General features: G+C 55.2%; 1 protein-coding gene across 1 annotated transcript in view; it reads left to right on the top strand.

Moving 5' to 3' along the window:
• Nucleotides 1-23,636, top strand: part of ATP1A1 (ATPase Na+/K+ transporting subunit alpha 1) — a 30,912-nt gene extending 7,276 nt beyond the window's left edge. Inside the window, exons 2-23 of the mRNA XM_075559890.1 lie at nucleotides 3,887-3,991; nucleotides 4,768-4,827; nucleotides 7,864-8,067; nucleotides 8,622-8,735; nucleotides 9,146-9,280; nucleotides 9,368-9,485; nucleotides 10,010-10,278; nucleotides 10,702-10,900; nucleotides 11,583-11,692; nucleotides 13,336-13,470; nucleotides 13,893-14,085; nucleotides 15,343-15,518; nucleotides 16,291-16,427; nucleotides 17,068-17,218; nucleotides 17,887-18,055; nucleotides 18,170-18,324; nucleotides 18,949-19,072; nucleotides 20,241-20,386; nucleotides 20,496-20,626; nucleotides 21,231-21,332; nucleotides 22,792-22,883; nucleotides 23,268-23,636. Coding sequence (XP_075416005.1) covers nucleotides 3,887-3,991; nucleotides 4,768-4,827; nucleotides 7,864-8,067; nucleotides 8,622-8,735; nucleotides 9,146-9,280; nucleotides 9,368-9,485; nucleotides 10,010-10,278; nucleotides 10,702-10,900; nucleotides 11,583-11,692; nucleotides 13,336-13,470; nucleotides 13,893-14,085; nucleotides 15,343-15,518; nucleotides 16,291-16,427; nucleotides 17,068-17,218; nucleotides 17,887-18,055; nucleotides 18,170-18,324; nucleotides 18,949-19,072; nucleotides 20,241-20,386; nucleotides 20,496-20,626; nucleotides 21,231-21,332; nucleotides 22,792-22,883; nucleotides 23,268-23,296 — 3,054 coding nt within the window. The 3' untranslated portion in view covers nucleotides 23,297-23,636. The remainder of the gene's footprint in view (nucleotides 1-3,886; nucleotides 3,992-4,767; nucleotides 4,828-7,863; nucleotides 8,068-8,621; nucleotides 8,736-9,145; nucleotides 9,281-9,367; nucleotides 9,486-10,009; nucleotides 10,279-10,701; nucleotides 10,901-11,582; nucleotides 11,693-13,335; nucleotides 13,471-13,892; nucleotides 14,086-15,342; nucleotides 15,519-16,290; nucleotides 16,428-17,067; nucleotides 17,219-17,886; nucleotides 18,056-18,169; nucleotides 18,325-18,948; nucleotides 19,073-20,240; nucleotides 20,387-20,495; nucleotides 20,627-21,230; nucleotides 21,333-22,791; nucleotides 22,884-23,267) is intronic.
• Nucleotides 23,637-25,953: the final 2,317 nt, after the last annotated feature.

The following is a 25,953-nucleotide window of genomic DNA, read 5'->3' on the forward strand; positions in this document are numbered from 1 at the left end:
TTGATGGATTTGCTATGACTGCTTATTTTGAGAGAAATCCCGACACCTGGTGTACCTGTTCCCACCCCTACCCCACTCCACCCCCATCCTCCTATAAAACCTAGTTCTTGAAGAAAAGCTCTAAAGGACTCAAGTAGAACGAAAATGCTCAGAGAATGACGATGGCAGCAAATGTACAAATGTGCTTGACACGATGGATGGATTGTGATAAGAGTTGTATGAGCCCCCCATAAAATGGATTTTTAAAAAGAGAGAAGAGAAACACCAAACTGCCTGCTGCGGTGTCAATTCAGAGGAGGGAAGGGTCCTCTTAGCCCTCGCAGGTCTCACAGAAGGATTTGGTTTGTGTTTTTAGATGCGTCAGGCCTGTGACATGTTTTCAACCTGACAGTCACCTGGGAGGAGTTGTCTTAGGCCCCCTTTTCCTTCTCAGATGACGTGGCCGTGGAAACCCAGTGAATCTGAGGGATTGGGATCCTTGAGAAATGCAGGATGATGTCACGACACATCTTAAGCTGAGCCACCCTGCTGGGACTTCCCTGTTCTAACCAACGCCACTTCATTCTCATAAGTGGCCCTTGGAGAAAGGCATGATGGTAGATCCCTTGGGTCCCAGTGGCCAGGCTGCCATGTGGGACTTGGCTCCGTGTAACTGAGGATGACCATTTCACCTCACCGCTTGGAACCTGGACTGTGAATTTCCTGCCAGACTCAGCTGAAGCCACCTTCCTTTCCGCTCCCCCACTTCACCTCGCTGCCACAGGGGAAGGTAGCCCAAGCACTGATTCCCCCACCCGACACCCATGCCGGGGACTCCTCCCTCTCCTGTTACCGCTCACCATGTTTTCAAGATGATTCCCCCAACTCATCCCCTTGACAATTCCCAAGCCCCCTTGTTGACGTTCCCCGGGGCAGGGGCCGCCCTGGTCAAGGGCGGGCGTGCCCTAGGTACCATTAAGGTATGTGCATATGTCACTTGTTTCCCCCACCCACCCAGTGCCCTATCACCCAAGCATCTCTTGAGCCTTGCTAGGTGTCCCTTCCCCCTCCACCTTTAGGTCCCCATGAGAATCAGTCCAGAGCCTCTGCTCTTGACATTAAACGACACCTGCTAGTCACCCAAGTCCCTACCTATCAAAGAAGTATAGGGGGCCTGGTCATCTGGCATTGGTACTAGTCACCAGTCTTGCAAGTACCCCTGTTAAGGCTCCCCCTGACCACAGAGCCTGGAGCCAGATCGGAGCGTCCACTTCCCTACCCTGAGGGCAGCCCACCTTCAGGACACTGGCAGCCACTGCCCTGGTCTCAGGCCTCTGTGGGACCCAGCCCCTAGCCTTCTTTCACTACCCAGCACCCTGGGGGCTCGAGGCATTGGCCCGCTCCCTCCTGGCCAGTGAAGCACTAGGAACTGCCCTCCTTCCTGTGGGTGCACCCACCAGTGACTCCGCCTTCCTCATGACTGCTGGATGTGCACGTAGTCAATGCACCCCAAATATTCAGAGTTTTGGTTTTTTTCCCCCCTCTATTGTCATGAATGCAAGTAATTCAATAATCACCAGCAAGGTCAGGTGTGTTTGGGATATCCACTGTGCCTTTCTCAGTAGAGCACCCCAGGAATCAACGGCGCCCAGTCCTCTGTAGATGGGGAGGGATCGGAGTCTTCCAATTGAAAAACCAAGAGTCGGCACCCAGTGTTGGAAGGTACTGGGAGTCAGTGACATTAGCGGTTCCCCCTAATACTTTTATAAGAAAGAGTTGATAAAAACGCCCTTACCTGTTCTTGAACCTTGTTTTCACCCTTGCTCACTTGTCACACCTTCTAAACCCTGTCCCTGCCTCACTCCCAGCACACACACACACACACACACACACACACACACACACGGACCTCTTCTGCTTTGAGACTGAGGTCATTGAGGGTGGCTAGGGCTTCAGTCACCTTGCAAGATGAACTAGAACTGCTTTCTGGTGGGTGGAAGGACCAGATGCTTATAAGCTGCCTGTTTCTTCTAGCAAGCAAGCATTGCCTAGTGAAAAATCAGCGTCTTTGAAGAGATTTCGCATGTTCATTCTCCCCATGTGTTTTCCACAAGTAGCCTCGTTTGAAACCGTGCCTTATGGATGTCGCGGGACTGGATGAGGAAAGGGAAGCGTTGAGGAAATCTGAAGCCCTAAATACCTGCTGTGGATCACTGGGAAGCTGCAGCAAGCCTGGTTTGTGAGTGGGGATGAGACTCTGGAAGGTGTCCAAGCCTTCACGGCTTCAATCGTTTCCTCCCCTCTATTGAAGTGGGAAACATTGGAGAATCATCGGCGCATACAGATGGTGAAGCAGGGAGGCAGGCGTTCACGCCAGGTTGTCCATCTTTAAATTAAGTATATTTTAATCCTGCCCCACTTGCTTAAAGGGGATTTATGAACTTCCACTTTAAAAATCAATGCACACCAGCCACATTGGTCCGTCCGCAGCCCTTCACCGATGCTTTAAAGAGAGCTTTGGCGTGTGGTGCTTCCCTCCTCAGTAGCTGAGGGAGCCACCACTCTGGCCTGTGGCTTCCCCTGTGTGGGAGGCCGGTCTGTCTGTCTGTGGCTTTCCGGGTGCACGGTTGTTTTCCATTTTCAGCCTGGCACCGCGGGCTGTGTGCAGAGGCACTCCCCCGTGTGCCTGCGCCGCCGTGCAGAGAATGTCGGGACCGGCCACGAGCTCTAGAGCTGCTTCGTTCTCCGATCAGACAGAGCTGCTCAAGTAACGGCCACCACAGATGTGGCCATGAAAGTGGGTGACCACGACTGATGTTGGAACGGCGGTCCTATCTGGACTCTAGGGTCTTTTCGACTGCAAGGTGCATCTGTGTTTACTCAGCAGCCGCATCAATTGGCCTGCGTCTATCCGGGCACACCATGACTTGAAGGATCCGAATCTAAGAATGCCTCGTTTTTGCTTTGGTGGCGGGCAATGTGCTCTGGGAAGTTCAAAGTGGCCAAAGGGGAGCTGAGAGAGAATGCCTCTTCAGGAGACGTCCAGGGGGCTAGCGCCGCATGTCACCCAAATTGACATGCCCTTCTTAGAGTGTCCTGTTGTGGGGGGAGCCCCCTCATTGGAGGGGTGTCTGGTGAGGGCCTCTCAGTCTCCGCTCCCCTGTCTGCGCTCCGGGCCACCACGTTCTGACGGAGGCACGCATTTTCAACGGGCGGAGGGAGTGGAACAATCTAAATTTAAACTATGGAATCGTTTTCTTAAAAAAATTGTTCCAGTTTCCAAGAGGCGTGGGTGGCTCCTGTGAATTGTGTGATACGGCACATGCTCTTCCTGCGTCCTGCTGATGTCAAAACATTTCACCTCCTTTCACTGGGGGCTTTTAGCTCCGGGCTGCAGATCGGGGTGGGGGCTCTCTCTTGTGTTGTTGAAGGCATTTTAAAGACCCGTTACTTGTTTTCTCTATTTTTGAAAAAAGATGAAAGGGCCTTAAGCGAGGACTAGAGATGTTTGGGTGTGAACTGCCTTTGCAGAGCTGCCGATGAAACCAGTCCCAGCCCCTTCCCTGGGTTATTGAGGGAAAGAAAGATGGGCTCACTCTCTCTGGGGAGTGGGTAGGGTGGGGAGGGCTCTTCGCTGGCCTGGGGGACTCGGCCCTGGCAGGGCCCAGCCCCAGGCCTGTGTGACTTTCCCACTGGGCCGAACGCCCTTGAGTGGGGACAGTGGTATTAATAGTCAAGTGCATTGGTGAGTGTGAAGCATGCGCACATACATTCCTCTTGAGTGGCCCCAGGGACCGTCCTGAAGGCTGGCTGCCCTAAACACCACTCATATCTGTTGTTCCCAGACCTTCGGTTTGAGATGTGATGTGTCATTTACAGTCTACCCCTCCCCACATTCCTCCTGCAGGTCGGACGTGACAAATATGAACCTGCGGCGGTTTCAGAGCAAGGTGACAAGAAGAAGGCCAAGAAAGAGAGGGACATGGATGAGCTGAAGAAAGAAGTGTCTATGGTGCGTACTGAGCGGGGAGGTGTGCTTTTTTGGGGTGTCACATTTTTGAGGATAAGATAGCTCCCTCTATAGTCTTCAGCCAGGGACTTGCTTTATTTTTAAAAACAGAGGCCTTGGCAGGCAGCTAAGAGGAGGTATAGATGGCTGCTGAAAGGAATTCAGCTCAGAAGCTGCTAAAAAACTCTGTGACTGAGTAGATTCCGACTCATTCGCCCTCTGTAGGAATTTCAGGGTTGTAGACCTGTGTATATATAGCCTCTATATAGCCTCTTCTGCTCTCAGGGTGTAGCTGGTGGGTTTGAAGTACCGGACTACAGACTAATGACCAAACACCTAACCCACACTGCCACCAGGCCTCCTTGAGGAGCTGCTCGGGGGGTAAGGGGTGGGAAGGTTATTCGACAGCTGTGGCCATCACCAAAAACCCACAGAAGGAATGCTGATGGTTTGCCCACTGACCGCATCATGCTGAAAACGGGAACTTCACAGGTTTAACCTGTTGCAAGTCTACCTGGTGGCCTTAGAGCGGAAAAGCGGCTTTCCGGGATTTCAAATATGTCTGTGCTTCACTGAAGTGATGGGACAGGTAACCATGGACGCCTGTCACAGAGGCCAGCCATCCCAGTGAAAAGCCTGCCCACTTCTGCATGAAGAAAAACATTACTGATAATGTTATGAAAAGACTGGTGAAATAATATTCCTAGCATTAACTATAGCATTGCATGTTAGGCTGCACTGTTTAATTTCTCCTCTTGATGTTTTTTGTTTTCACTTAGGATGACCATAAACTTAGCCTTGATGAACTTCATCGCAAATATGGAACAGACTTGAGCCGAGTATGTGTGGACGTCAGACCCTCTCTACAGAGCCCCGCTATGCGCCTATCACAGGAGGACTCAAAAAATCCACTGTTGGTTGAGTCGATGCCGACTCACGGCAACCCTATAGGACAGGGCAGAAACTGCCCTGTGGGTTTCCCAGACCGCAACTCTTGACGGGACTAGGGAACCTGATCTCTCTCCTATGGAGTGGACGGTGGTTTTGAACACTACCCTTGTGGTTAGCAGCCCAGCGTGTAACCCGCTACACTACCGAGGTTCACAGGAGGCCCTGGGAGGGGATCATGACAGCAGCCAGCTGAGTACCTGCTCTGTTGGGCACAGAGCTAGGACCCCTAACTTTCTCGGTCCCCGCCTTCAAGAACCTAGAATCGCAGTGCAGGAGTAGGGTCTAAATGGGTCCGTGACCTTTGGTGGACACATCCCTTCATTTTCCTACACCTGCTACATTGTGGAGTGTTTCAGTTCTTTGAATCGTAAGAGCATTCCTGTGTTCTTCATTGTGAGTGAATGGTTTCGGCGACAATTCACAGAGCCGGTCGTTCATTGTACTCGCAGCTGTGCATTCACATACCCACTGCAGTGGCCTCAGTGTACCCCCACTTCGCACCCTGCCTCCCCCATGTTTCTGGTTTCCATTCCCCTCCTCTCCTAGCCCTCTGAACTTTGCCATTGGGTACATGAGGGGTTATCATCCTAACAAGGTGAGGTCAGCTCCAGACTAGGAGGGGGATTCAAGGCCAGTAGTCTGGGGGGGCTACCAGTCTTTAAGCCTCGTCTCTTTAGGATTTTGTGTTAGGGTCCTCGTTTCCCTGCCACTCTGTCCGGGCCCTAGTGTGCTCCTTTGCAGAGCTAGTCGGTAGCCAGGCACCATCCAGTTCTTTGGTCTCAGGGTGATGGAGATGTTTCCATATCTTTCTGTTTCATCCCTCATCTCTCCCATAAGAGACAGGCCAGTAACCCCCTAGATGACTGCCCACAAGCTTTCAGATCTGTCTTTAGCTCCATCCCAGTGCCTTTGTGAATATATCACCCCGATTGACCCAGGCCTATGATCCCGATCCCCCACGCCCCGGGACTCAGACCCTCAATGTGTTTGGTTGTCTTAGAAGGTTTCATAACTTCCCCCATATGCTCCCACATTTCCATGGGCATATTTGCAGCAAAGGTAAATGCATCTATACAAGTATACCCTGTCGAATGTATATATCTCTTTGGGTGTACTCCCTCTCATACGTGTTCAGCCTGTGTCTTTCCCAGCCTCCACTCAGATGCCCACTGCGGGAAGACTGGCTAGCTAGAAGTATTTGCCTCTGTTGCCTTTGAACCCTTGAAAACTTCCCAGTGTCTTCCCCTGCCGCGCTCATTGTCTGCCAAGCTCCTCATTGCACACGGCCTGCCCTTCACCGGAGGGAACATGGATCCACCTTCCCCTCCCTCATGGATCCACATGGATCCACCTTCCCCTCCCTCCCTCGCTCATTGACACTTGCAGTGTTTGCCTTTTCTCCAGCTATATTATTAGAGTAGGTCAGACATTGGTTTGTTTGTTTTGAAACTTGTTTTGCACAAAATGCTGGGAACTTGTAATAGGGTCGTGTTACATACATTTACCTAAGGGATTTCCATATTAAATTTGCTTAAACAGCATAAAATAGAGATGGGATCCATTCCTTCTATATCCTTGCTAACACTCGAGCGCTGAGCATATACATTAGCAGCCAGATGAAGCATCCAGAGTTTCTGAGGGGACAGGCCGCCTGGAGAACTGCAGTCTAAGAGGAGACCCTGACTACTTGGGGTGGGGTGGGGGGGCAGAGTAACTGTTCCTCTCCTGGCCTGCCTGCCCACCCGGCAGCTCCGAGCACTTCACTGGCATCCCGTCCCTGGGCTTCGACTAGACTCCTGAAATTTGCTCCTTTGTGACCCCACACCTACCCACATGCTGAGAGTCTGCCCAGCGAGCGCTGTCTGACAACTGAAAGTGTTACAGCCCAGAGTCCACGAAGATCAGCTTCCAGCAGCCAGTGTGGTCTTTACTGGGGTAGCCTGGCAGGAACTTGAGGCAGCCGACGGCCCCTAAGTCCTTGTTTCCCCCCTTTCCTCCTAGCCCACAGTCCTCGCCAGCATTAAAAATGTACTTAGGGGCCAAGTTCCTGGAAGCAAATCTTTCGGAGACAACTCCCCCCTGCCTTCCTCCAGTTGTCAGTTTTTCCCTGAGTTGAGTTGGTATTTTGATAGTATGAAAGAACATAATCATAGTTTTCCTCTTTTAGTGGGAGCCATATATCCAACTGCCTGCCATCCCCGGCTTTTTTTCCCTCTCCATACACCGCAAAACACACGCCAATTGAACTATTCTCACCTGGGCAGTGGGGTGATTGAGATTGCTTCCTTTGGCTTGGGCAGAGGCTCCTCTCCCACTCGCAGACACTGCTTGCTCCTGGGGCTCTCCTAGTGGATAGTTGGCCGCTGGCTCATCAGCAAATACTGAGGCCCTAGGCCAGGAGGATGTCCGTGAACACTCTTCTGAATTTTCAGGGGCACTGGGGCCCAGCAAGACCATGGTCCTCCCTCCCAGACAATTGATCTGAGGGGCATCTGACCCATTAGAGTGTTCTGCTTCCCCACGTGGCTGTTAATCCAATAGGTTGGGTTCCTTAAAAAGTTTTGCTCTGCTCTTCGTGGGTGCCCCCCCCAAACCCTTATTTTGAGATAATGAGTTTTGGATTTAAACTATTCATCCTTCTGGCAACAGAGCACTTGAGCCAAAGGTCAAGAAGAGATCCAAATGTGTCTGTTTCGTTTTCATTGGTTCTCCGTGGGCTCCTCAGCACATCTGGCCTCGCTGGTTGGCAGGGCCCTCAGCAGAACTGCTCAGGGAGGAATGAGCTTCCGTTCTTGAGCTTGGGGGAGGACGGCTCCCCCTCAGCCACCTTGCTGCAGCTCACCAGCGCCCAGGGAGGGATGTTCGTGGCAGGCGATGGCTGGTGTGTGTGCGCAGTGTCTCACGAACGCTCCTCTGCTTCTCAGGGCTTGACCCCCGCGCGGGCAGCAGAGATCCTGGCCCGGGACGGTCCCAACGCCCTCACCCCACCTCCCACCACCCCTGAGTGGGTCAAATTCTGCCGGCAGCTCTTTGGGGGCTTCTCAATGTTGCTGTGGATTGGAGCTATTCTCTGCTTCTTGGCTTATGGCATCCAGGCTGCCACGGAAGAGGATCCTCAAAACGATAATGTGAGTTTTGTCCTTCCTAATTTGGGCTGTTGGGGACCCTCAAGGCAGCGCCCAGTCTTCGGTGCTGCCCTTTGTTTTCGACGGCCACTGCGCTGATGGGAGTGCGGGCAGCTGTAGCTTCCAGACTGCACCTCGTTTCTTGCCCCGCTGTCCCGGCCGCTGGGGAGGTGGTGAGCGGAGCCCGGCTCCTGTCTCTGTCCCTGACGCTGCAGAGCCCCGTTCAGGTCGGCGCAGGATGCCTGTCCAGAGATGAGTGGTAGGCCTTCTGAGGCACGTGCTTTCTGGAAAATATCCTTATTTTAATGCCCAAAGCAAGGAAAATGGCACATTTGCAGGCTCTCAGGAGGCAGTGGCCACGTGCCTTCGTGCCTGCCCCAGTCTCTGACCTGCCTGCGTGTCCGGGCTCTCGACTGAGCACTGTGACAGCCTGAGCGAGCTCTGTATTTGTGACGCTCCACCTCGGTAACAGTTCTGCTCTGGGTTCCGTCGGGCGTTAACCGCTTGCTCCCGCTCTTTGGAGAGCCAGCCCCCTCTGACCGCCTGTTCCCTTGTAGCTCTATCTCGGTGTGGTCCTGTCCGCTGTGGTCATCATAACTGGCTGCTTCTCCTACTATCAAGAAGCTAAAAGCTCAAAGATCATGGAGTCCTTCAAGAACATGGTTCCTCAGGTACCAAGCACCCTGTCTTTGCTCAGGGGGCTGGGGCGGGACTTGAGTTGGTGGGGATGTGGAGATGTTTTTCCAAGTATTGACCCATCAGAGAGAGGATTTGTGCTGGTTTTTTTTTTTTACACACACCTCACTCCAACCCAGCCCCATGTTGAAAGCCTTCATTTTGAGCAAAAGCTCTGGAAGAGGGGGCCACACAGTGAGAGGTCTGCCTGTCAGAGCGCTGACGGGCCCGTGGCACAGGCTTTTTGTGACTTAGGTTGCCCCAAGGGTGACCAGTGGTGTCTCTGCCGAGTATCCAGGTAATTTAGGTGTTAGATTCTTTCTTACCCTGACACCACCCTCTTCTGCATGCTGAGATCTGGTCGCATCCTGTTTAACAGTGAAAAAAACCTCTTTCCCTCCCAAAGCAAGCCCTCGTGATCCGGAACGGTGAGAAAATGAGCATCAACGCTGAAGACGTGGTCGTCGGGGACCTGGTGGAGGTGAAGGGAGGAGACCGGATCCCTGCCGATCTGAGAATCATCTCGGCAAACGGCTGCAAGGTGAGGCGCGTTTGAGCAGTAGCTCGGCTGTGGACCCGAGCGGGCCAGGAGTGGGCGCTCACGCGCTGGCTTTTCTCCCATCTGCAGGTGGACAACTCCTCCCTCACCGGAGAATCAGAACCCCAGACCAGGTCTCCGGACTTCACCAACGAAAACCCCTTGGAGACGAGGAACATCGCCTTCTTCTCCACCAACTGCGTGGAAGGTAGACCCCCTTACGACAGTTGTCACGGTGGCCTCCGACCTCTGTCTTGGGCACTAGTGGGAGAAACAGAAAAAGGACATGGCTCCTCTGGAACCGATCCCGCCCTTGCTGCAGCTGGGGAGATGCGCCCCCGCTTCAGAGCCGTGTCTGAACCAGACACACACAGTTCGCTTGTTTCATTGGCTCCGGATTGTCATTGCTCCAGGGCAGCACAGAGCAGGGCTGCTGGGTCACTGTTGGCAGGGAAACCCAGGGAAGCCGGTGGCGGGGCCTTCCTCATCCCTCCACTTCCCGTGGGCATGCCAGCCCAGCTCCAACATGGGAACTGCTGGCTTCTGACGATGGCTCAGAAACCCTTTGCCAAAGTCTCCGTTTAAGACAGACATCATAAACAGCCAGGGAGCTGGCCCCTAACTGTGTGTGTGTCGCCTCTTTAAAACCGAGGCTGTGGGGCGGCACATGTTCTGTGGCTTCTCCGGTTCACAGTGGCCCCTCCCTCCTTCCCTCCCTCCCGCGTGTTCCAGGCACCGCACGTGGCATTGTTGTGTACACGGGGGACCGCACCGTCATGGGGCGGATCGCCACGCTGGCTTCTGGACTGGAAGGGGGTCAGACGCCCATCGCTGCAGAGATCGAGCATTTCATCCACATCATCACGGGCGTGGCTGTCTTCCTCGGCGTGTCCTTCTTCATCCTGTCCCTGATCCTGGAGTACACCTGGCTCGAGGCCGTCATCTTCCTCATCGGCATCATTGTAGCCAATGTGCCAGAAGGCTTGTTGGCCACTGTCACGGTAAGGCCTGGGGAAGGCCCTGTGACCAGCCCTCAGTCAGATCCGCCCCCGTCACTGTCCGTCTCCTCCACCCCTCCTGTCGTCTTCTGATGGGACGCCAGCCCAGGGTTTGGCCGACACTCTCTGGGCAGTGAGGAACCCACAGCCAGCTGCTCTAGGGAGGCAGCAGTCCTGGAGAAAGGGGAGGAGCCTCAGAGCCGGGCTGGAAGGGAGACAAAGGATGTCGTCAGTCCCGGCTCTGAGGGGAGGGCTAAAGCCCCATAGTGTATTTGGACGTTGTTTCCTCAGAGTGTGGAGAAAGGGTAGAGAGAATTTAGACTTCTTCTCCAGGGGTGTGGTGGTAAGGGGGGAGGTATGTGTTGTGTCGGTTTCCAGCCTGGCTAAGGTGAAAGCCACCTTGTTCCTGGCGTGTTTTTTTTTCAGGTGTGCCTGACCCTCACCGCTAAGCGCATGGCAAGGAAAAACTGCCTAGTGAAGAACCTGGAGGCCGTGGAGACTTTGGGGTCCACATCCACCATCTGTTCGGACAAAACTGGCACACTGACCCAGAATCGGATGACAGTGGCCCACATGTGGTTTGACAATCAAATCCATGAAGCTGATACCACAGAGAACCAGAGTGGTAAGACCAGGGGTAGACCTCAGACCTGAGCCTTAACTTCCCACCACCTTTCCTCTAAAGAAATAAGCTCAGTTCAGCGTATGGTAATTGGGGGAGAACCGAGGGGCGGGGGGAGGGTCTGTTTTTTATCATTAGGTAAAGGGTTAGAGGTACTTGTTTTCGATTTGTTCATTATATACATAGATGTCCATGGAGATTAATTGGCCCTGTAAAAATAATTGGCGGGAATTCTGAAAAATTGAGTTTTAGTACAGTTTTAAATGAAGTAGATCATCTCACGGTGTGGAGAATTCACCTCTGTTGTGATAGAGAATGTACACAGAGCCAAAGCCTGGGCCAGTTCTCCGGTCACCGTACAGCTGTGCTCACCTGCCTTTAGCTGGTCCCCCCCAAGGTAAACCACCGGCTGTCCCCCCTGCAGCGCCTCTGCTCCTCCGGCTCCCTTCAGAGGGCAGATGCACCAAGCCGGCCTTCTTTCCTGGTTCGCCTTCCACCACTGTTTGGTTTTAAGAAGGCTTCAGAGGGTGTTTTTGGCTTGGAGTTTGAACATGATCCCGGTGACAGTGGGTCCTTTCGGATTTTTATGAGACTTCAATTAGAGGGCTGAGGACATAGACTTCCAAGCGGAATCTGGGTAGTTGACATTTCCTGCATTGTTTTCCTATCTTCTCACCACCCCCAGGTGTCTCGTTCGACAAGACTTCGGCTACCTGGATGGCTCTGTCCAGAATCGCAGGTCTTTGTAACAGGGCGGTGTTTCAGGCAAACCAGGAAAATGTGCCTATCCTGAAGGTAAGCTAGTCCTGGAACGTGTTCACTGTTACCTTGACCCAAGAGCGGACTCTCACCTGAGTAGTCTTTTTTCTTAAGCACATTACTTTTGTAACCTTGCAGTAACTGTAGGACATTGTGACGGGTGTGGGGCACACTGTTACCGTGTTTCACTTCAGTTGTGTGGTCTGGCGTCCCAGAGTACTTAAAACATCTCCAGGGCTGTGGTGGTGGGAGAGAGAAGATAAGAGTGAAAACTGGCCAGAGCAGGAGGAGGGGAACGGAAGGCCCGCTTTATTGGCGAAAATCTCATTGATAAAATCTGTGAGAGCTTTAAGAAAAAATCTGTGGGAACCCTGGTGGTGTAGTGGTTACGCGTTGGGCTGCTAATCTTGGGGTCAGCAGTTTGACACCACCAGCAACTGTGGGAGAAAAATGAGGCTTCTCCCATAAAGAACTACAGTCTTGGGAATTCACAGGGGGCACTACTACCCTGTCCCACAGGGTCGTTCTGAGTCTGCACTGACTTGATGGCAGTGAGTGGGGTCACGAGGTGCCCAAGGTCCTTCGGAAGGAGGAAGAGAAGAGCCCAGCCCCTGGGGCCCCCACTTCCCTCCTTCCTCCCAAGTGATGAAGCTGTCTGCCACTGCCTCTGGGTGGGGACTGAGTGGCCCAGGGAGCTACGGCCTGGATGCTCTGAGCTAGCCCTTGACCCTGAGGATAGGAACCTTTTCTGCTTGAAGGGAGGTTTTCTTGCCACTGGATTTCTGTTGACTTGAGGGCAGTGCTGTTTATCTTGGAGAGAAAGCTGGAGAGACCTCCGTGTTTTACTTTGCCTCCGTGGAAATTTCCCAGGCTCTTCAAGTCAGGACCCACAGCCTTTCCTCTACACCTTCACACCCCACCCCACCCCCGTGTTTGGCACCCCGGGAAGGGCGTCGCAGGGCAGTGGGGTCTCAGTCTCTCAGGGTTGGGCCACACCAGTGGCATTATTGCGGATGCAATGCCCTGAACCCCAAGCCAACTTCTCAGAAATCCGGAGTTTCTTCTCGCGGCCTTGGACACCGTTTGACAGGGAAGATTTTCAGAATATTGGTGTACGAACGTACTACTTGGAGTTGGGGCTTTACCTGAAATGCTGTCTGACTCTACTCCTGGAAGGCGGTATTAGCTTCCCGTTCCCGACCTTTAGGCCCAGAGTCACTCACTACCACTGAATTGGGTTGGGAATAGGAAGTCCATTCCTCTGCCCTGGACTCGGGCAGTGTGGCTCTGGTCCCGGGACCCCGGGCATTTTTAGTTGTCGGGTAGCAAAGCCACAGCAAATGACTTGCTCGGTCAGGACGCTCAGATTCTTCTCCTGAAATAGGAGGTGGTTGGGAATGGCGCTGTCTGGAGGCTGCCCAGGCTGGGATCGGTTCGAAGGGTGGGAGCATTCTCCCTGGGTGAGCGGGAGTGCTTCACCCGGCCGTGCGGTGCCAGGAGCTAGTCCGGCGTGAGAAGGCTGGCAGCCGGCACTAGGCTGGTCTTGGAGCCTCGGTGCTGCCAGAGCAGTGGCTCCGGGCTGTAAGTCACTCCTGTCGGGGTCCTGGCGGGCGTGTGTTTCCTCCTGGTCGGCTCAGTGAGCCTTTCTCAGGGCCACTGACAGGAACGTGTGTTCACAGCGCGCAGTAGCCGGAGACGCCTCTGAGTCGGCCCTCTTGAAGTGCATCGAGCTGTGCTGCGGCTCCGTGAAGCAGATGCGCGAGCAGTACACCAAGATCGTGGAGATCCCCTTCAACTCCACCAACAAGTACCAGGTCTGCGGGCTGGGAGGGACACGGCCCGCGGCCCCGCTGCGTGCGGCAAGCTCAAAGGCCTCATCAGGTCCACGTGGCACACTGCTGCACACATCCGGAGGCTCCTTTGCGGGGGGGGGGGGGTGTCGGAGGGTGCAGACATACATGCCCCCGAGCTCTTTGTTCTCCGATTTTCCTCTGCGGACGTTAGTATGCGAGCGCGTGTCACAAATGGATGGAGCAGGTCATCATCGTCATCACACGTTTTTGTTATGTTGTTAGGGGTCTTTTTTGTTCAGTGGTGGTTTCTGTTGCGTTCAAAGTATCAGCAGACAGTTCAAAGCTCAGGCAGAAGGAAGCTGGCTCTGCCTGTAACACCTGAGATGGTCAGGGCTGCTTTGTGTTCCCCGGGTCAATATTTACACCTGCTCGGTCTCTTACAGTTGTCCATTCATAAGAACCCCAACACCTCTGAGCCCCGGCACCTGCTGGTGATGAAGGGAGCCCCAGAACGGATCCTGGACCGCTGCAGCTCCATCCTGCTCCACGGCAAGGAGCAGCCGCTGGACGAGGAGCTGAAGGACGCCTTTCAGAACGCCTACCTGGAGCTGGGCGGCCTCGGAGAGCGAGTGCTAGGTACACAGGAGCAGGGCGGGCGGTGCCCGGGCATGCTGCATTTTGAGTCCTCTCGCCCATTTTGACCTCCATGTCCCGCTTGCCCTCCTACCCGCCTTTCTGCGGGGAGGCATGGTGGTGTAGTGGTTAAACCAGTGTTACTCCCATAAAGACTACGGCCCGGGAAACGCTAGGGGGCTCCTCTCCTTGTCCTATATGGTCATTATAGTCAGCGCCGTCTCCACGGCAACAGGCTTTCAGGATAGGCTTTGCTTCCTAGTGCTTTGAAAACAGTGGGTGTTACAGGAATTTGGCAATTCCCCAGGCTTGCTTCTGAACTGGTGCTCATGTGGTCAGCTGTGTGTGTGTGTGTGTGTGTGTGTGTGTGTGTGTGTGTGTGTGTGTGTGTGTGTAATATGGAGCAAGGGGGAAGGAAGTTTTGTCCTCGCACATGAGCTGCTATTGGCCATGATCTGCAAGCTTAATGAAAATGGAGTTGAAGGTGTTTGTCTTAGTACATCCAGAGTGGGGTCGTTTCTTGTCAGCGAATGTCTAGCAGAACTCATGCAGTCAGCTCCTAAGTTTGCAACAGCATCGACCTGCCCTGCACACCTACCGGTTATACTTTGTAGGGAAGCATTTAAGTTCTTTAAAGACTTCTTTCTGCCTGTTCTCCTTCGCATAGACGGGCTGGCCCCTACTTGGGGGTGACACCTCTCTCTCCAAGGGGAGGTGCAGATAAAAACGATTCTCTTCCTAACTGTTTGGGGTCCTTCCACAGTGGGAGCTCTTCATTCACTCTGAACGGAAAAGGGCCCTTGACCCCCACTTCATACACTTACCACTGGCAGGCCTACTTGAGTTCGCTGCAGTACTAGACGGCGGTCCACCCCTCCCGGGGCAGACCTGTCTGACATCCCCCGCTTCCCCATCCTCTCAGTACTCACCTGCTCCACACAGGGGCTCAGAGATACTTCATCCAGTGAACAAGTGAGCCAAGGTGCTGGCCTCAATTTTCCCCCAACGGGCGCTGAGACCAGTAGCACCAACGGCCCGCGCTGAGAAACCTGTCTCAGTGCAGGTCTTAGTCCTGAGCTGAAGCCTCAGCGCTCTCTTACCCGGCCTTCACAGCAAACGCTTCCTTTTCCTCCTTGTCAAGAACTGTCACCTGTAAGCGGTAATCGCTGTCACTGCTAACCGCGCAGTAAGAGGTGGGCCCAGTGGGCACTTGGCCCCGCACTGGCCCTCACGGGCCCCTGCCCACCGCCCTCCCCGCAGGGTTCTGCCACCTGTTCCTGCCCGATGAGCAGTTTCCCGAAGGCTTCCAGTTCGACACCGACGACGTGAACTTCCCCGTCGACAACCTCTGCTTCGTGGGGCTCATCTCCATGATCGACCCTCCTCGCGCTGCCGTCCCCGACGCCGTGGGCAAGTGCCGCAGCGCTGGGATCAAGGTAGTGCCCGCCACCCTGGCTCGGGTGCATGGCTGTTTCTCTCCGGGAATGTTTGTTTCTCATCCCCTGCTGCTTCGTTGTCACCAGAATAAAAAACCTTAGCTGGTATTAAAATGTTGAAGACCACAGTGAGGCGAAGTGGGGCGAAGCAAAGCAGTGTGAGCCCACTAAAAGGGGGTCAGACTTGGTGTGCGTCTGAGTTTTCAGAGGCCCAGATTCTTTGAAGTCCCCGCCCTTCACACAGTGCGTGGCACGTTTCCCATGCTTTCGGTGTTTGGGTTCATTGCTAAGTAAGATGCCTGGTGCCTGGCCTGAGAAGCTTTGTACAAGGGACACCCCACTGCTCGGGTGATTCCTTCAGGAAGGCCTTCTCCTGAGGATGGCGTTGGTTCGGAAAGAGCCGTCACAGGCTCAGGATGGGTGTAACCACCTGGCCCTCGTCCCCAAATTCAGGCCACTTTGATCATACCTGGCGGCTGGGAGGCCACCTGGAGCCCGCCTGCCGGGGTTGCTTTATCATTCTTTGCTGGCATCAGTAAAGATCAGACGCGAAGGTGGCCTCTTGGCGACTTGCAGGCAGACTCATCCTTAACTTCTCTTTAGGTGGTGGGGGCTTCATGGAGTTTACAGGGCACACAGAATGAAAAGACCCTGAGAGCGGCATTTCTTTTTCTCTTCCAAAAAACGTTTTGAATGCCCCACGTGTCGAGCGCGCTTCATGATCATTGTGCCTGGCGGTTGCATGCAGTCGATTGCCCACCTCTTGTTACAGGTCATCATGGTCACAGGGGACCACCCAATCACAGCGAAAGCCATCGCCAAAGGTGTGGGCATCATCTCAGAGGGCAACGAAACCGTGGAAGACATTGCTGCTCGCCTCAACATCCCAGTGAGCCAGGTCAACCCCAGGTACGGCCGGCCCCCGAGTGCGGCTCGTCACTGGCAGCTGGGAGCAGAACCAGTACTGCCAGAGGCGCCGGTCGTTCCTAGGGAAGGGTTCAGTACAAGAGTAGTAAACTGTATGAACCAACCCCTAGGGTGGTACTCTTTCTTCTAGCACCTGGTATGTTGACCTGTGACGCAAGTGTTCTCCCTTTTCCGGGCAGAGATGCCAAGGGCTAGATCGGATCAAAGTGCTTTAGAAGTGGTGGAGTCAGACAAGGCGTCTGATCCCTGCTGTTAGCTGCTGCGCTGCTTAGCCGTGTCAGTCTGCGGGTCCACGGGAGACAGACACCGAGAGGAAGGACAGTTGCTGAAGTAGTTCAGGCCGTGCAGGCGGCTCCCTCGCCCTGCGTGGGTGATCGGGATGGGGGAGGCTTAGCTCTTTATCAGCGCTCCACTTTGTACAAGGTGGCCTGCTATTTCCACGTGATGGGAGATGCTGGGCCAGGCCTGCCTTGAAGGAGATGGTCTACCTAGAACATTCGCTACACAGATCACTCCTCCTCCTTCCGCCTTTGCTCCGTGGGTCACGAAACACACTCCCCTGGTGAGGGCGAGCCTTGTGCTAATGGAGTCACGGGGGATCACTTTGCTGTCTTCACTCTAGAGATGCTAAGGCCTGCGTGGTGCATGGAAGTGACCTGAAGGACATGACGTCCGAGCAGCTGGATGACATTTTGAAGTACCACACGGAGATTGTGTTTGCCAGGACCTCCCCTCAGCAGAAGCTCATCATTGTGGAAGGCTGCCAGAGACAGGTCAGGGCCCAGCCACTCACTGTCGACCCCCGAGGTTGTGGCGTGCCAATGAAAACGGCGAGGGAAGCAGAAGCCAGCCTCCTCCCAGGGGTGCAGTGAGATGGCTGGCTGAGTGGTCACGGTTGAGTAGAGAGAGAACTTCTAGTCCAGATCGCCAAAGTGGCTGGAGGGTGGGGGTGGGGCCTCAGTTATACACTGGAGATGTGACTGGCTGGTCTAGACTCTTGTCCCCTTCCTGGCCTTGAAAATCTGAGCTGTACGGACAGGGAAGAGCTCCACTCACCAAGCAGATCATTACTCTGCACAGTCCTTCTCAGTGATGGGAAACGATGCTGGGTGTCGCTTCTCAATCCTGTTGCGTGGTAGGAACAGTGCAGGTCCTAAGGAAGCCTGGTGGCACTGTAGGTGAAGCTTGGTTGGACTCTCACCACAGGCCCAGCCCTTCAAATCCCCCAGTCCCACCCCTTGCCTATTCTGCAGACAATGAGGCTGTCTCGGAAAGCTTAAGGAGCTGTCCTCTCCAGTCCCTTGGAGTCACCTCGATGGCAGTGGGTGGGGAGAGCCAGCTCTCAGACTGCACACGGGGCAGTGACTGAGCAGGAGAGGCGTGCACACACTTGTCTCGGCACCCAGCGCCTCTTCCTAACCCTTCTCCCTTCCCCGGGCAGGGTGCTATCGTGGCCGTCACTGGTGACGGTGTCAATGACTCTCCGGCTCTGAAGAAAGCAGACATTGGGGTTGCTATGGGCATCGCCGGCTCTGACGTGTCGAAGCAGGCTGCTGACATGATTCTTCTGGACGACAACTTTGCCTCCATTGTGACTGGAGTAGAGGAAGGTGAGGGGGCGGGGTGTGTTTCTTGCTGTCTGGGACCTGGTTGGGTTGACTTCCTGGTATGGGAAGAGCCGTCTCTCCAGCCAGGCAAGTAGATGGAACATCTTCCTCTCCTAGGTCGTCTGATCTTTGATAACTTGAAGAAATCCATCGCTTACACCCTGACCAGTAACATTCCAGAGATCACCCCCTTCCTGATATTTATTATTGCGAACATTCCACTGCCGCTGGGGACCGTCACCATCCTCTGCATTGACTTGGGCACTGACATGGTGAGTGGACGTCTCCGCCCACGGCGGGCAGTGGGGAGATGTGCGCCGAGACCTCGTCAGCTGGCGTCAGGGCACTGCTGCATTGAGGCATACGTAGGACAAGACGTTCCCGGTGGCAACAACATCCCGTCTGTGTCCCTACCTCTTCAGCGGGGGGGGACGGACCATTTTTCCTGCTGAAGGCCCTTTTGAATATTCATAACATCGTCTCAGGCCGTAGAAAACCATCTGCTTGACAGTCGGACCCTGGCTGAGTTCACTCGCTCCCGATGGGATGGCTGCAGTCTGCCATGAGCTGCTGTCGGAGGTTTCACGGGCCTGACGCCCCACCCTGCTCTCCAGCGTCAGTCAGACGCCGCTATTCCTCGAGGCTTCCTCCGTGGAACCCTGTCTCATCAGCTGGGACTCTCTCCCTTTGTAGAGATGGGGTTTTTCTCGTTTTAAGAACCAGCCATGGTGTCCCTGAATGAGTCAGAAATGATTCGGTAACGGTGGGTTTGATTTGGGTTTTATAATTACTCTGTCCAAGACGAGGAACAGGAGGAATCTTGTCACGGAGGCTCAAAGCATCCGTGCCCCTGTTCCCTGGTGACCAGTCCATCCCTTCTCACTCCTCTCCCCCAGGTTCCTGCCATCTCTCTGGCTTATGAGCAAGCTGAGAGTGACATCATGAAGAGGCAGCCCAGAAACCCCAAAACGGACAAGCTGGTGAACGAGCGGCTCATCAGTATGGCCTACGGGCAGATTGGTAAGCCGCAGGGGCCGTGGTGCTGTCTCAGGCATTGGAATCTCATGTGGGCCATCACGCGCAGGGCCTCCTGTAGATTATCTTCCATGTGAGGAGCAATGCTTTGCAGTCCAGTTAACACTGTGGAAACTAGCTGTTTAGACTCGGCACCCTGCGACTGGGCTCAGTTTCTCTGAGACACAGGATGCCCCTCCTCCTGAAGATTGCACACTAGCAGCCTGGGCCCATCCAAAGGCGTCTCGGAGCTGGGCCTCTTGCGTGCAGTTCCTGGGAGAGGGGAGGCGACCGGCATCCATGCTCCCTGGGGATGCACCGCAGCCCACAAATTGGGCTAGAGAAGGAAGCACCGGAGATGCCAGGATTTGAAGGTCCAGCCGCAGGTCACACCGACAGATGGTGACAGTGCAGCCCGCTTCCCCTCAGTGCTGGATTTCAGCTGCACCCGTTGAGTATAGCCACTCACCAGGTGGGCAGTCCCACAAAGCAGCTTGCTCCAAGAGCACTGCTGGTCTCCCATGGAGAGCCAGGGAACTTGTTCTGTGGACTGGCAGTGCATGGCAGTGCACTGGAGTGATGCTGAGCACATGGAAGCTAGACTCAGGAGTGGTCTGACCTCTGCAGCCAGCCAGGGAATTGGTGGGTAGCCCATCATGAAGTACTGTACCCTCCACCCCATCCCCCTCCCCCCCAAAAGCTCATCCTGGGATGGAGACTGGTCCAGAGCATAAGATAGCACAGTGTGATTGGATCAGTCGCCGGGGTGGGGGGTGCAGAGGGTCCTGTGATCCCTTCCACTGACGGCATCCCCCACGGAATCAAATGCCCAGGAAGGCTGCCAATTGGCAAGGTGTAAGCAGTCTGAAAGATGGAGGGGCGTCAGGTTTCTCAGAGACTGAAAGAAGGGCATAGTAAAGCCACTCCTCACTCCCTCTCACAAGAGTAGCACGTGGGGAAGGCGTGCAGGTGGGTATTAAAGGGCAAGACAGCTGCGTCCTTCCAGCCCTAAAATGACCCAAAACATAGAGGGGCAGGGCAGAATCCCTGACCTGAAAGCTGGCCCTAGGGCTAGTTGAGTGACTGGGCCCCCCGCTGTGCCACTAGAGGCCACCTTAGCCTGCCCACAGACCTGCTGCAGGGGTGAGGTCGAGTCATCTCTCCAACTCCTTAGGTATGATCCAGGCCCTGGGTGGCTTCTTCACCTACTTTGTGATCCTGGCTGAGAACGGCTTCCTGCCCCTTCACCTGCTGGGCATCCGAGTGGACTGGGATGACCGCTGGATCAACGATGTGGAGGACAGCTACGGGCAGCAGTGGGTGAGTGAGGGAGGGCTTCTCTCCTGCCCAGTACCAGAGGACGGTGGCTGTGCCTCCTGCAGCCACACGGGCAGAGCCCGGGCTCATGTGTGTGCCTCCCACGTTGCAGACCTATGAGCAGAGGAAGATCGTGGAGTTCACCTGCCACACCGCCTTCTTCGTCAGCATCGTGGTGGTGCAGTGGGCTGACCTGGTCATCTGCAAGACCAGGAGGAATTCCGTCTTCCAGCAGGGGATGAAGTAAGTCCCAGAGGGCCCAGCACACCCCTAGACCGGCTTCAGAGAAGCACCTGGTGGTTTCAGCCCCACAGAGTTCTTGGATGGATTGTTGGAGCCAGGAACCCCGGTGGTAGGGTGATTCGGAGTTCGGCTGTGATCCAGCTGGTCAGCAGTCCCTCAGGAGAAAGGCGGGGCTTTCTTTTACTCCCGTGAGCAGTTAAGGGTCTCAGAAACCCACAGGGGCATCGTTACGAGTCAGCATTGACTCGATGGCAGTGAGTTTGGTTTTTTGTTCAGTGTTGAAGCCCTGGTGGCTTAGTGGGTTACACGCTGGGCTGCTGACCGCAGGTCAGCAGTTCAAACCCCACTGGTCACCCCATGGAAGAAAGATGAGCCTTTCGGCTCCCGTAAAGTTACACCCTCAGAAGCCCACGGGCAGTTTTACCCTGTCCCTGTGTGGCCGTGAGTTTGCTCTTAGTGCCCAACTACAACCAGGCTCAGAAGGCATTGGCCTGCCCCTCTTCCCGTGCATCGTGTTGGAGGGCCCGCTCCACCTACTTGGGTGTCAGGGCACGGCCCTCAGGTTGCATTTTGTCAGCCTCTCTTCTTAACCCCTTCATTTCAGGAACAAGATCCTAATTTTTGGCCTCTTTGAAGAGACTGCCCTTGCTGCTTTCCTGTCTTACTGCCCTGGCATGGGTGTCGCCCTGAGGATGTACCCCCTCAAGTAAGTCACTTCCTGTGCCTCCACACGGCAGCGTGCTGCCCGGTGCCTTTTGCCCCGTGACCTGCATCAATAGTTCCTGTTTCCAGAACTTGGATGAATGTGTACAAGGGTTCCTGTGGGTGGGGGAGTGTAGGAAAGGCGGGATGGTCATTAAACCAGAGAAACAGCTAGAGGTGGGTCTCCTTCCTGCCTGTGCTTGGGATGTGGTCTAAGATAATACTGCCAGGCAGGCTCCAGCACCTTGGTCAGGTGGGGGCGGGGGCGGGGGGTCAGGTGTTCAGGTGATGGCAGGAGGCTTTGAAGGCCCTCCACGGCTGTGGACAGACTGCCCCTCTAGGTCAGTTGGGCCTGGGTTCAAAACTGAATGTGTTTCCCTAGTCACTGCTGGTCCTGTGTTGAGCTGTGGGGGAGGACTCTGCGCCCACTGCTCAAAGGAAGAAAGTTAACCTCGGAGCTTAAAGGGGGTAGACCAGGAGTCTTCCGTTAGAACTAGACTTTGCCATCTTTGCTAGCATGATGTCTCTCACAAACACACATTGTCATCCTTAAACTCATTGAAAACCACGGCCTCTGTCTGACCTCCTAGTGGACGTGTGTAGATACGGCCTGACATTTGGAAGCTCTCCCAGGCTTGCCCTAGCCTGTCCCTGTACCCATCCAATTCAGCGTGCTCTCTGCTGCCAGTGTGAACAGCAAGGCCCCTGGCTGCCCTCTGGCATCTGGACCTGTGCCGTTAACACGGCTTCTTCCTTCACATGCTGCTCCCTCCTTGATTCGCATCTTTAAGGGGGAGGCTCGGGGCGGCCACAGGCTTTCTGGGGGTACGAAATGGGGGGAAATTGCATTGAGATGGAGTAGCCCCTCAGAACAGGATGCACCCTCTGGCATCTTGGCTGGGCCTGGGGGGCTGGTTGCTGATGGGTTCCACCCAGCTTGAGAGCTAGACTAGGCAACTGCCAGGGCTATGCCAACTGAGGTCGTGCTGGCTGGCGCTGTTGGGGACAGGAAGAGGTCGTATGGCCAGGCACGGCCGGCCTCGCCTGTTTATCTCGAGAGCGCAATCTCCAGGTTGGAGACTCTGGGGTGGCTGCCCAAATGCCCCTGGGCTCAGCTTTTCCCCCCTTCATTCCCCTAGCCTAGGCCGCCGAACACGCAGCTTTAGGGGTGAATAAGCGGGTTTGGGCCTAGCTTATTCTCCAGGCACACACCCTGGAGAGTGTTCAGACCCTGCCCGCCCAGTGGGGAGAGAGCGCTCTTCTCACCTACGTGTATACATACACACACACACACACACACACACACACAACGATTCTCAGCAACACAAACTAATTGTGGGGGGACGGGTCCCCTCTGGGGCCCACGCGTCTTCACTCAGTAGTTGAGCCGCAACCGCGGCTGGCGTCACCGAAGCGGCTGCCTCGGCATGGCTTCACGTGCGCTTCCGCACTTCTGTTTGCAGGCCGACCTGGTGGTTCTGTGCCTTCCCCTACTCACTCCTCATCTTCGTGTACGACGAAGTCCGGAAGCTCATCATCAGGCGGAGCCCTGGCGGTGAGTGCGGGCCCAGCGTCCCGGGAGCGGGAGGGGCGGAGGGTGGACGCCAGCGACAAGTAGAGGCAGGCTCCCTTTCTGGTCCACCCGGACAGCCCACGGCCCCTGAACCAGGGGGCTGCCCACCAGTTCCAATCAAGCGCCCATCACCAGCATCCCTCTCTTAGGTAGACTTTAAAAAGCCAGGGTAGGTTGTAGGGGAAGATGTCATCGAGATTGAAACCATCTCCCCTGGTCCCCCCTGTCCCCTCCCAACCGTGGGGCAGGCATTCCTCAATGCCTGTCAGTACATACGCCTGAGGGCCTGTGGGCACAGTCCCCGCACCGCCGGTGTGGCTGGACTCGGGGGGCTCACGCGGGCCGTGTCTTTCTGTCTGTCCATAGGCTGGGTGGAGAAGGAGACCTACTACTAGCCCCGCCCTGCACGCCGCGAAGCATCTGCCGCACACACTGCACCCATCACCCCCACCCCCCCTCTGTGTACTTCAGTCTCGGAATTCAGAACTCTACCCTGGTAGGACAGCACCGAAGCATGTGGGGGAAGCGAGACGTCCCGGAATGAGCATGTAGCTACGCGGGGGGTGGGGGGTGGGGGGGAGGGCTGCCTGAAAAACATCTGTCTGTGGGAACGACGAGCGGGCAAGGTTTTTATGTGCCTTTTTTGTTTTTGTAAAAAAGGAAAACCTGGAAGACTGAAAGCATAACATTTTATATCTGGATTTTTACAAATAAAAGATGGCTATTATAGTGGAAGCGTGCTTGGGCCCCCGTCACTTCTTGGCTCCCGGGTGCGGGTCCCGTTAGTTTCAGACACACTCTGCCCCACCACACTGGAGAGCTGCCCCTCCAGGGACAGGCACCTCGCCGGGAGCGGCCCCTAGGTCAGAAGCTGGGCACAGAGTAGACTCTTGGGGTCATGGGCCTTCCCGCTCCTTTGGGCAGAGGTCACAGCCCAACTGATGTCACAGCTGCAGAGCGAGGGCCACTTGGTGAGGGTGGTTCTCTTGCCTGGAGCCGGTTCCTGATTCAGCTTCAAACACACCATTTCAGGAAAGGGGGCGAGCCAGAAGGCACCGAGGAAAAAAGGTGAACGAGATCTGTATTACACACACACACACACACAGTCCACCTGGTCAGGTCGGGGAGCCCCGGTTTTGAATGGTGTAGAGGCTCCTCTCGGTGCCGTGGCTGGCTTGCGTGACACCGAGTGCTCATAACTCACCACGCTGCAGCTGCCCCAGCCGCCCAGCAAACCACAGGGAACCATATCCCCCACCCCCAGGCCCCTTGTCACTGGTCCTGAGCTACCAGGCGATGAGGGAACCGAGCAGGCTCTTTTTCGAAAAGCACTCCTGCGGGATGGTACTCTCTCCCAAGCTGTGTGGGGCACAGGGAGGGCAGACAGCTAGCAGTCAAGGGCCAGTCCAGGTGGTTCTGGGCCCCGCTGCCCTGCCCTGGGCCTCTAGGTTGGCTGGGGGTCTGTGACTTCCTGGTCTGTCTTACCCACCAGTTGTCCCCACCTTACTTGGGGTACTTTTCTCTAGCATGGTAACTGCACTGGGGTGTGTGTGTGTGGGGGTGGGGAGGCTGCTCTTTAAAAAGCCATTTGTTCAGACTGACTTTCCAAAGAAGGCAGGGTGGGGCCTGGCGGGTTGACGAAATTCTCAGAAGCACAGGGTGACGAGGCAGCGGGGAGAGTCCTGCTCCACTCACTCCTGTGTGGACAAGATGTGGCCGCTGCCCACCCCAGGGCGGGGCTCAGACTGGCTCACACATACACACACACATCTGCTTTCTGGTCCCCTGGGTGCCCCTGGAGAGTGGCCCGCTGACTCCTAGATAGCTCCACAGCCAGAGTCTGCGGGACACTGCTCTGGGCTGCCACCCCAGGAATGGAGTTCTCAGCTATGTCACACAGCCCCGTCAGCTAAACTTCACTGCAGGATAATGGCCACGGCTCCTGAACCATGGCCCTAGCCTCTGCCCATGCCCTGCAGACAGACGGCTGCCACTCAATCTTCCCTCAATGTCTGTCTGAACACCCTCCCAGTCCTCTGGCTGAGCAGGTCATTGCCCCTTGGGCCCCCTCAGGATCTGAGCTCGTGTGGGTCACCAGCTACCTCCTGACTGGCTGCTGCTTAGCCTGGAGTCTCATCATCCTGCCGGCTCCTGTCCACCTTGTCCTTAGCCGACACGCATCCCTTCTCCCCATCCTGGAGCCGTCCTCAGAATAGTGACCCCACTTTGGCTGGCTCGCCTCAGCTTCCTCTTCCCACCAGCCCAAGTCCGTGGCCCTGGCCACGTCACCGCTCACCCGACCCCCTGCGTTATGGAGCCCAGAGGGGCCCTCTTGTCCTTCCCCCACCTCTGCAGCCCTCGGCCCATTGATGAGCCTTGTCTGTGTGGTGCCTTGTCTCTCTGGCTCCTTAGCTGCCCCTCCACTTGTTCCCTCCTTGATTCTCTTCTCTCCCCACCTCCCATTGTTAGAGTATTACCCAGGCCTCACAGCAGTCTCTGATCTTAACCGCTCTCCTTAGCCCAAGGCCCATGGATCCACTTGACCGGTTATATCTGCTCAGCAGCAGGAGATGCCACAGGAGAGATTCAACCCTCATGATAGAGATTTAAGGGTGAGGTCCCTCAAGTGTGCATACCCCAGGCCCAGTTTGGGGAAGCTTTTTTTTTGCCAACTTTGATATTTAATGTCAGGGCCTTCGACAGCCCGTGGTCTGAACATTCCCCACCTCTCTTGTGGGCCGTGGCCTGTCACCCGGTTGTAGAAGCCAGGAAGCTGGAAGTCATGAGACTTGGTACCACCCCTCTGCCATCCACCAGAAACCCGCTGCCATCAGGCAGGGCCGTCACAGTAAATGGACCCCTAGTAAATGGAGTCGATCTGCCCCTTGAGGTAGTCCAAAGCTGTAAATATTTACAAGAGCAGAAAGCCCTGTCTTTTTCCCACTGGTTGGAAATGAACTGTTGACCTTGCAGTTAGCCCAGTGTGTAACCCACCAGACCACCAGGATTCCTTCATCCTCCACCGTGACTGACTCCTGAGTAGTGAAGGCTG

The sequence above is a fragment of the Tenrec ecaudatus genome, chromosome 1, assembly GCF_050624435.1.
Source record: "Tenrec ecaudatus isolate mTenEca1 chromosome 1, mTenEca1.hap1, whole genome shotgun sequence".
NCBI classification, from domain to species: Eukaryota; Metazoa; Chordata; class Mammalia; order Afrosoricida; family Tenrecidae; genus Tenrec; species Tenrec ecaudatus.